The 14,838-nt window shown below is 39.9% G+C and overlaps 1 protein-coding gene across 3 annotated transcripts in view; it reads left to right on the top strand.

Moving 5' to 3' along the window:
* Positions 1–14,838, top strand: part of ATRN (attractin) — a 155,171-nt gene that overhangs the window by 99,347 nt on the left and 40,986 nt on the right. For all 3 annotated transcript variants that reach the window (XM_047744160.1, XM_047744162.1, XM_047744161.1), the window contains exons 22-24: positions 1,269–1,363; positions 3,946–4,024; positions 5,797–5,954. In XM_047744160.1, coding sequence (XP_047600116.1) covers positions 1,269–1,363; positions 3,946–4,024; positions 5,797–5,954 — 332 coding nt within the window. The remainder of the gene's footprint in view (positions 1–1,268; positions 1,364–3,945; positions 4,025–5,796; positions 5,955–14,838) is intronic.

Here is a 14,838-nt window from a genome sequence, read left to right as displayed (position 1 = left end):
TCTCCATTTCCCTCTTCCCCTAGCCCCTGGCAGTCACCATTCTGTTTTCTGTTTCTATAATGTTGACTACTCTAGGTACCTCATGTAAGTACTGTCATTTAGTACAGGTCTTTTGTAACTGGCTTATTTCATTTGTCATCGTGTCTTCAAGGTTGTTCCAGGTTGTAGTGTATGTCAGAGTTTCCTTCCTTCCTTTCCTTCCTTTGAATATTCCACTGATGGACCGTAGGGTTGCTTCCGTCTTTTAGCTATTGTGGCTAATAGCTATGAGGTTTGGCTGCTATGACCACGGTGTACAAGTATCTTTTTCAGTTCTTTGGGTATGTACTGCAAAGTAGAATTACTGGATCATTTGATAATTCTCTATTTAATTTTTTGAGAAACTACCTTACTGTTTTCCACATTAGTCGCACCATTTCACGTTCCTACTAGCAGTGCACAAGGTTTCCGGTTTCTCCACTTGCCCACCAACACTTATTATCTTCTGTTTATTTGATAGTAGCCATCCCACCATGCATGAGGTGGTATCTCATTGTGGTTTTTTAACTGATTTGTATTTTCCTAATGATTAATGATGTTGAGCATCTTTTCGTGTGCTTACTGGCCATTTGTGTATCTTCTTGGGAGAAATATCTATTCAACTCCTCTGTCCCATTTTTAAGTCACATTGTCAAGTTTTACAGTGGACTTTTTAGAATTAAATTATACCATCTTTAGGCAGCTCTTTCTGCTTAAAGGTCCTATTCCTGTGCTTGAATAAAACCACCTTTTTTATACTGAAAAAAAATTATACCATCTTTGTCCAATAGGCTCTCTTTAAAGCTATTTTCTTTTGCTACATCACTTTAGTCTTTGAATGCTTTGTTGCTTTTGAGAACAAGATAATCAAGGCTCATATTCCTTGCTATAGACCTGGGATCAACCATTTTTCCATGGGGTCTTGGTTTCTTCTTTACCATTGATTTGTAACTTTGTATCCTTAAGCAAAACCTAATGTGTTATAGAGGTACAATTAATATTTGTAGGTGAGTTAGATTGGAGCTGAAAGTCTTAACTGGCATCTTGATGTAAGAAGAGTTTGATAGGTTAGTCCAAATAAAATGATGCTGCCCACTTGACTGCCTTTGGAAAGCTTTCCACTCCCCAGGTGTAAGTGAGCTAAAAGTGTTTCCTGGCTATTGAATATTTGTAAGGAAATCAATCTGTATGTCTAGAGACCTATTCTGTTTTGTTTTCATTTTTAAATACACATTTCTTTCTTTCCGTAGATACTCTTCTCATTGACTATCAGTTCACCTTTAGCCTATCCCAGGAAGATGACCGCTATTACACAGCCATCAATTTTGTGGCTACCCCTGATGAAGTAAGATTTTTAAAGTTTTCTTGCTTTGTTTTGAATTCATGTGCATCTTTTTCTTGATATTTATGGGTAGAAACATTAGCAGTGATCTCCAGAGTGGAGTACACAGAACTGTTTAGAGGTTCAGGAAAGAAGTGTTAGAGGCTACCCTTTATCTCCTCTCCACCTCAAAGGTAAGAATGCTGTTGTTCACGTTTACCAGGATCTGACACCCAGACTGACTGACTCTACACATAAACTTGGTTTGCCCATCAGCTCGTCACAGCCCCCACAGAAAAGGAGAGAGGACTGCAGGGGGATGCCCCTAATCAGAGGGGCACATGGCAGGGCCCAGATTTACTCTCTCAGAATGGACCAGAGGCTTAACAAGTACCTGCAAAGAAACTGCAGATTGAAGTTAATGCCAGTGATGCCTGGGAGCCCACAGAGGAGATTCTTCTGTGCCTATAGGAAGTTGTTGGCCTTACTGGGAGGTAAAAACATTGAAGGTATAGCCAGGTCCAACAAGAAGTTAACCAGAAACAATTGGAGTTAGTAGGACAACTGTTTGAAATGTGGGTTTATATCTACTTTCATTAATGATGACCACCAGCCTGACATAAGGTACTGCCTGGTGGTAGAAGGGACCCAACATAACATGACAAATAAAAGTGAAGTGTCTAGAACATGAAGACACACCTATACGAAATCTTTGATAAAATAAAAAGTCATTCAATGGCCACTCCAGTACATAATGAAATTTTACTAAACTTGATAAATTATTTAGGAACTTCCTTGAAGGTTTATTTCTCATCAACATAACACAAAGCCACTTAACATTACAAAATTCCTGTCATCATAAACATGATGAAAAATACTTGGAAAATAATATGACAGTAAGCCAGGTTGTGTTCCTTTGTTAACAAATGTTATTGTTAACAAACATTGCTAAATCTAAAAAATAAATTAGTAGTAGAACAAAATCCAGAGTGTGGGATGTTTACAATCACATGGAAGTAAGATTTGTTTTTTATATTCCATTTTAATGATAAAATTAAGAAGAAATGTACTAGAGTGTGACTTTCTTTTTAAATAAAAATAATAGATGACCTTAAATGAAAATATTATATTGACACACTATATATCATATCATTTGAATGGCTCTGTTGACTGGAATTAATAAAAGAGAGTTTAGAATAAAATTATGGCAAAAGTACCACACATGAAATTTATTTAATATCTTATTCATAAGCAACTGGTTGAAGTACTCAGTCTTGCAGGATGTAATTGATGTTGTTAACTCTTTTTTGAATAAACATAATAGACTCTTGGTAATACTTCTTAATGAGGTGAGTGACCATGAAAATCTTTTGACCTCTCTGGAGTTCCTTATTTATCTTATGACAGAATATTTATTTATTTATTTATTTATTTATTTATTTATTTATTTTTTATAAACATATATTTTTATCCCCAGGGGTACACGTCTGTGAATCACCAGGTTTACACACTTCACAGCACTCACCATAGCGCATACCCTCCCCAATGTCCATAACTCCACCCCGCCTCCCAGCCCCCTCCCCCCATCAACCCTCAGTTTGTTTTGTGAGATTGAGAGTCACTTATGGTTTGTCTTGACAGAATATTTAATGGAGTTATCTAAAGTGTATGTTCTGTCTTTTATAAAAGGACTAGGATTTCAAGTTTGTTGATCCTTTCTTTGGAAGGGATCTACTATTAATTGTTAATAGTATTCTTCCACAAAATATTAAAAATAAACACTTGAGCTGTCCCTGTAAGAGGAAGGTGAGGTTATATCAATAAGCAAGAAGGTAACTAACTGCTTTGGGAGAGAAACTCCTGGTTTGGAGATCACATTTTGAAAATGGCTATTTGGAAATGTATCCATTGTTAAGGTTTTGTGCTGTAATTACCATCAAAACAACACCCTTAAAAATCTTACTGTTCTGACTTGTTTTCCTGCCTTTGAAGAAAAAGAATTCCAGCAGGATTGGATCCATTTGTAAAATATAAAAATACAACATCTGATTCACTTGCAAAAATAATTCTTTGAAGACAAGAAAGATTTATTAGTCAAGTTTCAGTGAAAACTGAAAATTCATATTACAATTTACCTAGTGTAGCCAATAGTGCACTTCAACCTGTTGGCTCAATGCATTTCTCAGAGATGTCTTTCTCAGTCATTAAAACCAAGAATCAAAATAAATTAGACAAGCTCTTCAAATTGTGGTATCTTTAATTTTCCCAGAGGATCCTTAGGAAGCTGATTCCCCTAACATAGGTCATAGAATTTAAGTCATTGTTCTCTGGTCAGGGGCTTTCTAAAACCTACTTTCTTATGGAGTTAGGCATTTGATAAAGCATTAAATCACATGCATGTTTATGAGAGAGAAATGAAATTTACTTGGGATATATTGCTTATATTGGGTAGAATTGTTACTGACATAAGCATGAGTTCCTTTTAAGACACTGTAAAATATCTGTTTTGTAGTTAAAATCAAGAGTAGTAAAATTTAATTACGTCTTTATTTTAAAATCTGGAAACTGTTGTAATTACTTTTCTAACTATTTGCACTGCTTATCAGCAAAACAGGGATTTGGACATGTTCATCAATGCCTCCAAAAACTTTAACCTCAACATCACCTGGGCTGCCAGCTTCTCAGGTAAAGACATACCTAGAGAAGACCTTCCGAGTGGAGTAGATTGGTAGTAGATTGAGAAATGCGTGTAATTGTTGAGAAATGGGGCTCTGGAGCCAGACAGATGGGTTTGAAACCCACCTTTGCCTCTTGTGACCTGGGAGGCTCAAACAGGTGTCTGAAACCCTCTCTGGACCTTAGGGTTATTTGTCACAAAGAGCAGACAGCAGTACTTATCTCCTAAAAATGTGTCAATGACATCAGGTTATACATTCCCTTGCCTCCTGTGGGGACAGGCTGAGTGTTTACTCAGCCCCCACCCTGTGCCCAGCTATCCCAGCCCTGCTGCAGCCACCGCTCTGGCCTTCTCCTCGTCATCCCCAGCCAGGCCTCAGAAGTGAGAAATGGAACTATTTAAGACAAAATGAGATCTTGGTAGGTACAAGGAAGTATACTTTGGGAATTAAATCAAGCTCTAAGAGCATACTGTTTGCTCTCTTGTCCATCTTGCTACGATTCACTAAAGACGATCTGGGCAGAAGATCTACTGAGGTAGGGACAGACGGGCCTGATGGAGTGCTTCTGAACGTAGCTCGACAGATGTGGGTTTGAACTCTGCCCGTTACCAACTCTGGTGCACTGTGCAATTGGGGAGGTTAGGCTTTCTGAGCCAGTTTGCTCGTGGATACAAGGGATGATAAAAACACCAAGCCGTGCACAGCCTGGTGAAACGGAAATGAGACAATAAAGGAATTAGTCTGTGTAGTGCTTGAAACACAGCAGGTTCTCACCGGATGGTAACCACGCTTCCTTCTCGTTGCTCTTTCAGTGCTCGTGTTTGGTCAGAACACAGCCAGTTAGACTGAAGCAAAATTAAACATTACCTTTGCATATCTTATGTTTACCATGTCTTAAAAGATTGTATGGAATTCAGAAAAAGTTCAGAAACTTGCAGTGAGGCGATACTTTTAAGAAGAATTATCAGAACATTGGGAGAAGGACAACATCTCTGAGCACGTGAATGCTTTTCAATGATTGTCTCAATGAGGTGATGATCATTCTGGGCTCTAGTCACAGTATTTAATGCAGACATGCTAAAAATCTATTTTACAAATCTTTATAGACACCAGGATTCCAGAGGGAGAGTATGGAACGTTGAAGGACTGTTTGGGAATAGGATGAGTTTATACCAGATTGGGGGGAATTTCAATACAGTTACAGCTGATAGCAGAAGAGACTGGGTGGCCCTCTAGAGCTCCTTGTTCCCGGCTGCTGTTGAGACATGAGGTCATTGCTTGTTAGGAAATGAGAGGTGAATCAGTGTTCCTGGTGTGGGGGATGGGGAGCACTGACAAGCAGGTCTAAAAGGGTAATGCAAAGTAGTTGAAGTGCTACAGGCAGAATGAAAGTCATTGTTGATAGGATTCTAGTGGTATCTGTATGTTCACAGCTAGGTGTCTGGTTGTTTAAGTGGAGAGGAGCCGCAGAGACTCCTGGAGGAACTATTCTGGTTAAGGGCACAGCCTTGCGTATCAGCCTTCCCACTGCAAATCTCAACTCTGCTTCTTTCTCGGCTATGTGACCTGAACCAAGTTACTTAATTTCTCTGAGCCTCAGTTTCCTGATCTGTAAATGAGAATAATGAAAATTGTTAGAATTAGATGAGATTGTGCTCTTAGAGGCTATTCCTGGAACGTAGTAAGTGTTGAGTAAATGCTGACTGTTGTCATTATTAATGAGGGCAGATTCTGTCCAAAAACATAGACCCTTGTATTTCTTTCTTTTCTTCCTGACAGCCGGAACCCAGGCTGGAGAAGAGATGCCTGTTGTTTCAAAAACCAACATTAAGGAGTACAAAGATAGCTTCTCTAATGAGAAGTTTGATTTTCGCAACCACCCAAATATCACTTTCTTCGTTTATGTCAGTAATTTCACCTGGCCCATCAAAATTCAGGTAAGAAGTGTTTTTTGGTCTCAACCTGCAGACAGTGAAAACTTTTCAGTGGAGACTAAATCCTCTAATTTGAAACTTGAGGTAAATGGGGTGTACGATACTGTTTTGCCTTTGTAGCCTATGGCAAAGGAGTACTGAGCACATGACCACCGTAGGGAAAGCGGTGGTGGGGATGGCTTAAATCACTTAAGAAAGAGAACGATAAGCCCTTCTGAAAGCCAGTTGGCATGTTCCAAGTTTGGTAATTACAGCTGTATTCATTTCTTCACTGAGCACTTCCCATGTAAAAGTCTGCAGAGCTTCGGTTCTGGAATGAGTCAAGTAGGGATAAATGAAACACACTGAAAACCAGTGAGAGCCAGAGTGTGGAAGTGTCCTATGGAAGGATGCCACAACTGCTGTCAGAGTTTAAAGAAGATAGATTGGGGTGGAGTGGGCGGCAGCATCGGGTTGCGTGGGAGAGCACGGGCCTGTGTGAGTCCTGGCCTCTCCTCCACAGATCACGTAGCTCTCCACATGACAGGGGTTTTGTGTGCATGACCTGAAGGCGTGTTACCTGCTGCTGCCACTGATGTTATCAACCTCGAGCCTTTTCTCACTTCTCAGGGTTTCGGTGGACTTTCTTATCCAAGACCCATGGCCCCATTTCTACTCTTTGTCATTTGCTGCTGTGTCCTCCAGGCCTTGCCTCAGTACTTTTCGCTTTTACCCCCTCTCTTTGGGGTGAAAATGGAATCCAGGGCGGGGTGAATTTCAGGGACGAGGCCAGTGTTAGCCACGGAAGCATGGTCATGGGCCTGGTCTGTGGCCGTCTGCTGACTCTCAGAAACAAGGCGTCACTGATCAGTTAGGATAAGTTTGAAACCAAGTCCTGGTGATTTTGTGTTCATGCCTTGGGACTGTGACTAAAGAAGAATCTTTCTGTTCCTGGAATGTGGGGATAGGCTCTGTATTGTGATTTTTTCTCACCAACTGCTTCCCTTTCTCTGTCTAGCTGGTCACCCATGTGTTCATCCTCTAGTCTGCTTTCCCTTTGATCTTACACACTGTCTGCTTCTTTCCTCAGTCGGCGTTCTCTGGTATTGGCTCCCTGTTTGTGCTTCCTCTTACCCACTCACCCTCAGCCTGCAGCTGTGCCTCCTTTCCTCACCACATCCTGAAAACTGTCCTGTCTAAGCAGAAGCCAGTCACCCAACCAATTCTCCAGTCCCCTCTCCTTCTCACTGAGTCATTGGAGTCACCGTCTTTCTTGCCTTCCTGGTCCTTCTTTCCCTGACTCTCTGGCCAGGCTCTTGAGGGAATCTCCTTCCTTAAACATTGAGATTATCTGGGAATCAGACGTTGGTTCTCCTTTGTCTTCATCCCACACAGTTTCCTGGGTAATTCCATCCCACGTATAGGATTTCTGGTGCTCTTTCTGTACTGGTGATTCTCAGTTCGTCTCCAGCCCAGCTTCTGCTTGCGCTCCACACCAGTATTCTCAGTTGCTGCCTAGACATCTCCAACTGGACAATCACGAGCTCCTGCCATCGGCACGTAGTCGTTCTTGTGACCTTAGCCCCAAACCCCATGCTTCCTTTCTCAGTGAATGATACCACTGTTCCAGTTTTCTTTTGCTGTCCTTGTTCTGTTTTTATATCAAGGTTATACTAACCTTTAATAATTAATAATTATAAATTGAGGAGTTTTCTTCTCATTTCTGGAAGAGATTATATAAGATTAGAATCTCCCTTATAGGGATGCCTGGGTGGCTCAGTGGGTTGGTTAAAGCCTCTGCCTTCAGCTCAGGTCATGATCCCAGGGTCCTGGGATCAAACCCCACATCAGGCTCTCTGCTCAATGGGGAGCCTGCTTCCTCCTCTCTCTCTCTGCCTGCCTCTCTGCCTACTTGTGATTTCTGTCTGTCAAATAAGTAAATAAATAAATCTTTAAAAAAAAAGTATTTAAAAAAAAAAAGAATCTCCCTTGTAAAATCGTTAGTATTTGTTTGTAGAAATTTTTTTTTTTTAGCTGTTCATTCAACTTCTTTAAAAGTTGTAGGATATTTTGGATTTTCTGTTTCAGTCATTTAAAATAATTTTTTCTAGGCATTAATTTATTTCATTTTTTCAGATGTATCAACACAAAGGTATTCACACTATCCTCTAATCTTTGCAGCATCTGTTCTTGAGAGTACTGAATCATACACTTAAAAATGCTTAAAACAGTAAATTTTATCTTAAATATTTTTAACCCAATTATAAAAAACTTTAATTTTTTAAGATTTTATTTATCCATTTGTCAGAAAGAGCATGTATGCAAGCAGGGGGAGAACAGGCAGAGGGAGAAGCAGGCTCCCCACTGAGCAAGGAGCCCAAGGCAGGACTCAATCCCAGGACCCTGGGATCATGACCTCAGCCGAAGGCAGGCACTTAACTGACTGAGCCATCCAGGCGACCCCAATTATAAAAAATTTTAAATATGACAGCAAGATTTTTCTTTGTAGCTATAAACAGCTTATTCTAAAATTTATACAAAAAGGCAGAGATTCTAGAATAGCTGTAACAGGTGTGAAAAAATGGAATATTGTGGGAAGAATCACTGTCCACAATGTTGAAGCTTACTGTTCAGCTATAGCAATCAAGACTTTGTGGTTATTGGTGGAGGGGTAGACACAGATCAAGGAATAGAATACAGAACCCTGAAACAGAACCACATAAATGTGTCCAACTGACTTTTGATGAAGGAAAAAAGACAATTAATTCAATGGAAGAAAGATAGCCTTTCAAATAAGTAGTGCTCGAACAAGTAGACAACCATCAACAAATAAATGAACTTCAGCCTAATCCTCACATCTTACACTAAATCAACTCAATAAGGATCACAGCCCTTTTCTTTTAAAGTGAAATAATTATTTATTTAGCTTATTGTCAAGCCAAAATATTTTGTGTGTATACACTATAATTAGCATGCCCTCTGTAACAGGCAAAATTGTACATCAAGTTATATTTCATGTTACCTGATTATATAAAAATATAAAGTAAAAATGATTTATCAGTTCCATTTAACATTACTAGTAAACAATTCAGCAGGAGATATGATGTACAAAATTTTAGTAAAATATGACGCAGGAAGAGCTTAATGTAATTCTTGCTTGTCATAATTTGTTATGAATATAGAAAGACAACTTTTTAAAATGTTGTGTTTACTAATATTCTAGCAGTAGCTTTTTGTAACAAGGCATAGCATACTAGGACTGCCACTCAACTTGTTTATGGTAGGTCACAGCTTCAATATGCTGTTTAAAAAAAAACAACCTGTTTTTTTAAAAGGTTTTATCTACTTAGAGAGAGAGAGAACACACAAGCAGGGGGAGGGGCAGAGGGAGAAGCAGACTCCCCACCGAGCAGGGAGCTCAATGTGGGACTCAATCCCAGGACCCTAGGATCATGATCTGAGCTGAAGGCAGATGCTTAATGACTGATCCACCCAGGTACCCCAAAAGCCTGGTGGGGTTTTTTAGTTTTTATTTTTGTTTTTTTACATGTTAAGTATCTTGGCAAGTATGCCATTAAATACAGCAACGAGTTTAAGATAGCAAGAGTAAGGAGTTAAAAAGGCTAAACATTACATCCTAAACCAAATTCATATCACTGGTTACATAGAATATTCCTGACTAGTTAAAACCTAACAATATAAGACATGGATTTTAGAATCTTTAGCAATCAAGTTCAAAAAATATCTGTCTATTTGAAATGTAATGAAGTGTAGTCAAACTAATTCAAATGTTTTAACAGTTTGTTTTATTTTATTTGATTTTATTTTATCTGTTCAGTGTTCCAAGATTCATTGTTTATGCACCACACCCAGTGCTCCATGCAAAGGTGCCCTCCATAATACCCACCACCAAGCTCACCCAACTCCCCATCCCCGTCCCCTCCAAAACCTTCAGTTTGTTTCTCAGAGTCCACAGTCTCTCATGGTTCGTCTCCCACTTCGATTTCCCCCAATTCACTTTTCCTTTCCTTCTCCTAATGTCCTCCATGTTATTCCTTAAATGCTCCACAAGTAAGTGAATCCATATGATAATGACTCTCTCTGCTTGACTTATTTCACTTTCTAATGCTAAAAAACGTTCAGCATTACTGAAATAGAGGTAAATTCCAGAGCCTTTGGGGCTCTGTCATGCTGCAAAGGGCTCTTTCTCTGGTTCACTTAAATCAGGCAACAACAGGGATGCCTGTGTGGCTCAGTTGGTTAAGCGTCTGCCTTTGGCTTGGGTCATGATCCCACTGTCCTGGGATCTAGTTCCACATCAGGCTCCTTGCTCAGAAGGGAGCCTGCTTCTCCCTCTGCCTGCTGTTCCCTTTTCTTGTGCTCTCCCTCTCTGAAAAATAAATAAATCTTTAAAAAAAACAAAAAACAAAATAAAACAAAAAAACAGCCAGCAACAGAGTCCAAGGATGTCTGATGGCAAAGGTGCTGTACCCAGCTCTGCCCTCCCCATGAAGCATGGCTGTTGTGTCGGCCGAAATAAGATATGTGAGGATAAAAGACATGCTGTTCTGCTAACTGGTTAGCACCCTCCCCCACAAAGCTCCTTCCCCAGGTAAATAAAAGTCCTAGAAGGGGGGAAATTAAAATACACTTATCTATAGAGTAAGGATTTTGAAATATCAACGTGATCCCTATTTCAAAAATGTTATCTAGAGTCCCCTGATCATTTCTTTTTTTTTTTTTTTTAAGATTTTATTTATTTATTTGACAGAGACACAGCGGGAGAGGGAACACAAGCAGGGGGAGTGGGAGAGTGAGAAGCAGGCTTCACGCTGAGCAGGCAGCCTGATGTGGGGCTCAATTCCAGGACCCTGGGATCATGACCTGAGCTGAAGACAGATGCTTAATGACTGAGGCACCCAGGCGTCCCTACCTGATCATTTCTGATTACACCTTAATGATGCATCCAGATTCAACTTCTGTTGACTTATCATGAGATACTTCTAGTCAGAAATAGGAACTTTATCCCCAAGTATCTTAATCACTAGCACAACTGTAGTGTATTATCTCCCAGAGTCATTAAACACTGGAAGGGATAAAAACAGATGGTCCAGCAGGCAACAGTTATGGGCCTTTCACACAGTGGCATCTGCGTGGCTACTGGATAGTCCAGGACTAATTCTAAAAACGGGAACATTCATGCATTTTAGTAATTATGCCCTAATTCTCACAGCTGAAATTTCCTTAGACATTTACTTTCTTTATAAGGGAATCCTCATTTTTCTTATATTGTTATGGCCAGTCAGGACTTAACTTTTAGCTTTCTTTTTCTCCTTATCCTGTTTTGTATACTTCTCTTTCATTTTTGATTTTTCTTACTGTTACTTTTTCCCATTCTTCACTGCTTTTCTTCTTGCCCTTTCAGCCCTTATAGCCACAATATAATCTGATTCTGATAAGGACTCTGGTAATAAGGGTTTATCTTCAGGATACATTTTTTTTTTTTTTTACTGAGTCCTTTTATGTCCTTTTCTTTCTCAGTTGCATCCTTTGACTGCTTTTTTTTTTTTTAACAGTTTTTAAGATTTTACTTATTTTATATCATGGAGAAACTCTCAGCAACAAGAAGAAATAAACTATTGATATAACAATTTAGATGAATCCCAAGAAAATTTTACTGAGTTGGGAGGGTGTTGGGGGAATCCTAGAAATTTACATACTGTTTGATTCCATTTCTATAACATTTGAAAGTTAAAATTTTAGACCAAATATACAGGTATATCTACTGAAGTTTCAACTTTTTCTGACTTTTCCTGATTGACCCAAAGGCCCTCCCCCCCCCCCCAAAGACCCTTTTAAAAGCAGTCATCTGGGGGCCTGGGTGGCTAAGTCAGTTAGGTGTCTGACTCTTAATCTTGGCTCAAGTATTTTTTTTTTTTTTAAAGATTTTTTATTTATTTATTTGACAGAGAGAAATCACAGGTAGGCAGAGAGGCAGGCAGAGAGAGAGGAGGAAGCAGGCTCCCTGCTGAGCAGAAAGCCCGACGCGGGGCCCAAACCCAGGACCTGGGATCATGACCTGAGCCGAAGGCAGAGGCTTAACCCACTGAGCCACCCAGGCGCCCCTTGGCTCAAGTATTGATGTCAGGTCATGGGTTCAGGGCCCCATGTTTAAAAACAAACAAACAAACAAACAAACAAATAATTAAATACACTGACCTGATTAGGTCAGGCCCACCCACACGGAAGGGGAGGGATTAGAGTGTACACACCACCAAGGTTAAGGGAATATTAGGTGCCAACCGGGTTTTTAGGTTGTTTGACCCCATTGAGGTTGAACTCTAGGCTCCAGCCAGACAATTTCAATGTGGCAACATGTAACACTATCCAATTATAGATTAGATATACTTATAAAATATTTAATTTGAGGTGTAGTAAATATTATTTCTTGGCTTGTTTTAACTTGGGATTATTTTCATACTGACATACCTTATTTCTGAATCAATTAAACTTCGGGCTTTGTTGTGTATAGTTGAAAAATAATTAACATTTTTAAGATTCTTAGTGAAAATCTTAACTTACCCTGCTGACATTTTTCCCATTTGGAAAGAGGGCTCCGTGCATATAAACAGGCTCTTGTGCTGGAGATAGTCTTGCTGTTGCCAATGCTGAGTTCTAGTTTTTTCCTCCCAGTGCCCTGTTGCTCCACCCTCTGCAAGCCACTGAAATGGTTTTAGAGCATTTCCTTCCAGAGGGATCTCTTCCCCACACTTAATTTTTTAAAGTACTAATCTTAAGTTTAAGAGTCAAAGAGATGTTGATTTGCTGCCTGATTTTGGGGGGCTCTTAACCCGGGCTAGATGACTTGAATAAGAGCCACTTAAGAAAGCTGTATTCAGGAGCGCTTTCGAAAATAAACTATGGCAGTCTCACCACTTAGCTTGCCAGGCTCTCCTTGAACAAGCAGGTAAGTTCTGTTGGAACTGCGTCTTTTTGCTCTTCGGTACAACTAACTGTAGTATTTGCAGGCACTAGACCTGTGGCACTGTGTGCTCTCAGTGTCTTCACACGGCACCGGGTCTCTGCCCTCGGGACTGTGTGTGGGTGTGTGCATGTCTTCTGGGCACGGGAAGTGGTGTGCTGTGCTCAGCAGAGGGATCTTTGCCTTTCTGTACTCTCTATTCTCCTCAGAGCCTGAGCTTTCCTACATGTAGTTCACTCTTAAACACATCCATGCACCTTAGAGATGATCCAGATTCAGTAAAAATGCAGAGACTCGTTGAAGGAAGAGAATAGGGTGTAGCGTAGGCCATTCGGTTAAATTTTAGTATGGCTTTCAGTGCAGGCAAAAGCCTTTTTGTCTCTGACTCTCATTTTTTAAAGCAAAATAACTGAGGAAATCCAGTTCTCTACTCAGAATTCACATAAACCTTGGTGCTTTAAAAATGGTAATGTTAAACTCAAGTTCCTTCCCTCTGAACCAATCCCAGGATTCTTTTCCATAATTAGGAACAGATCAAAACCTATAATGCTCACGGAGGGAATTTGAAACCAACTAGAAAAATCTTTATAGATGCAGTTTAAAATTAAAAAAAAAAAAACACAAAAAACAAAAAGACCCCACCCAGATGGAGAAGGCCTTGTATGCAGGAGGGTGATGGGTCTGTTGGGGCCAGTTGTGCCTGTTTTCTTGTGAGTTGCTCCTGTGGGTGAGTGCCCCTCCCTCAGCTTCTGCCTTCTGAAGGCGATCCTGGGTGTCCTCACCAGTTAGCAGGGACTCAGCTGGCATAGCCTTGCCCAGAGTTTGGGACGGGAGGTATTCAAGATAGAGAATGGACAGACAGACGTTTTGTGTGAGGTAGGAAGGTGGGCGGTGAAGCTGGGGTTTTGGGTTGTTACTGGTTCTGCAACAGAGGTTGTTACTGTAATGTGGAACTAATATTAAAGCCTTCTCCATGCTGGGTGTTTCATCTGCTGGTTTATGTAAGAGGCAAGTGTTCCTAAGCAAAGGCAACACAGAATTTGTATTGAGAACTGAGCCTTCATTTAGACTTTAGAGTTATGTTTATGGGTGCTAACAGGATTGCTCTCCTAAGCAAAGGATGTATGAAACTTTTATTGACCCAGAGATACTTTTTTTGGTAACCACATTACTGAGATACAATTCACATACCGTACAATTCACCCATTTAAAGCACACAATTTAGTAGTTTTTAGTATATTCAGAGTTGTGTAACCGTGACCACAATCAATTTTAGAGTATTTTCATCATTCCAAAAAGAAATCTCGTACTCACTAGCAGTCACTGCCTGTTCCTTCCTCCCCCTAGACCCTGGCAACCACCAGCCTACTTTCTAGCACTATAGATTTGCTTATTCTGGCATTTCATATTAATTGCATTACATAACGTATGGTCCTTTGTGACTGGCTTCTTTCACTTAGCATAATGTTTTCAAGATTCATCCATATTTAGTATGTTTGAATTCTTAACTCCTTCCTCTTAGGGATTGAGTGATAGTTTATTGTCTGGATATGCCACATTTTGTTTATTCATTCATCTGGTGATGGATACTTGGGTTGTTTTCACTCTTCGGCTATTATGAACAATGTCAGGTACACTTTTAATGTTTGTATGTATTGTGTAATGATGATGTATGTTTACACCTGGTGTTAGAGATCTGTGCCATCAGAGTTTTAAAGAATCATAAAGCTATGAAATACATTTAGAACTAAACTACTCAAAGTATAAATCTTTCTTTGTTTTAGAGTGGCATTTGAGGTTCTCGTACTACCTTGTGGTTTTCATTAGGATCATTGCTTATTATTCCTTCTTGAAAGCCTCTTCTCTTCCACTTTTCACCCATGGCTTTGGCTGTTTTTCTTCTTAATTCTTCAATACCACTGCTCC

Source organism: Lutra lutra, chromosome 9 (genome assembly GCF_902655055.1).
Source record: "Lutra lutra chromosome 9, mLutLut1.2, whole genome shotgun sequence".
Lineage (NCBI taxonomy): Eukaryota > Metazoa > Chordata > Mammalia > Carnivora > Mustelidae > Lutra > Lutra lutra.
The sequence above is the reverse complement of the archived record's forward strand: the minus strand, read 5'-3'. Positions and strand labels throughout refer to the sequence as shown.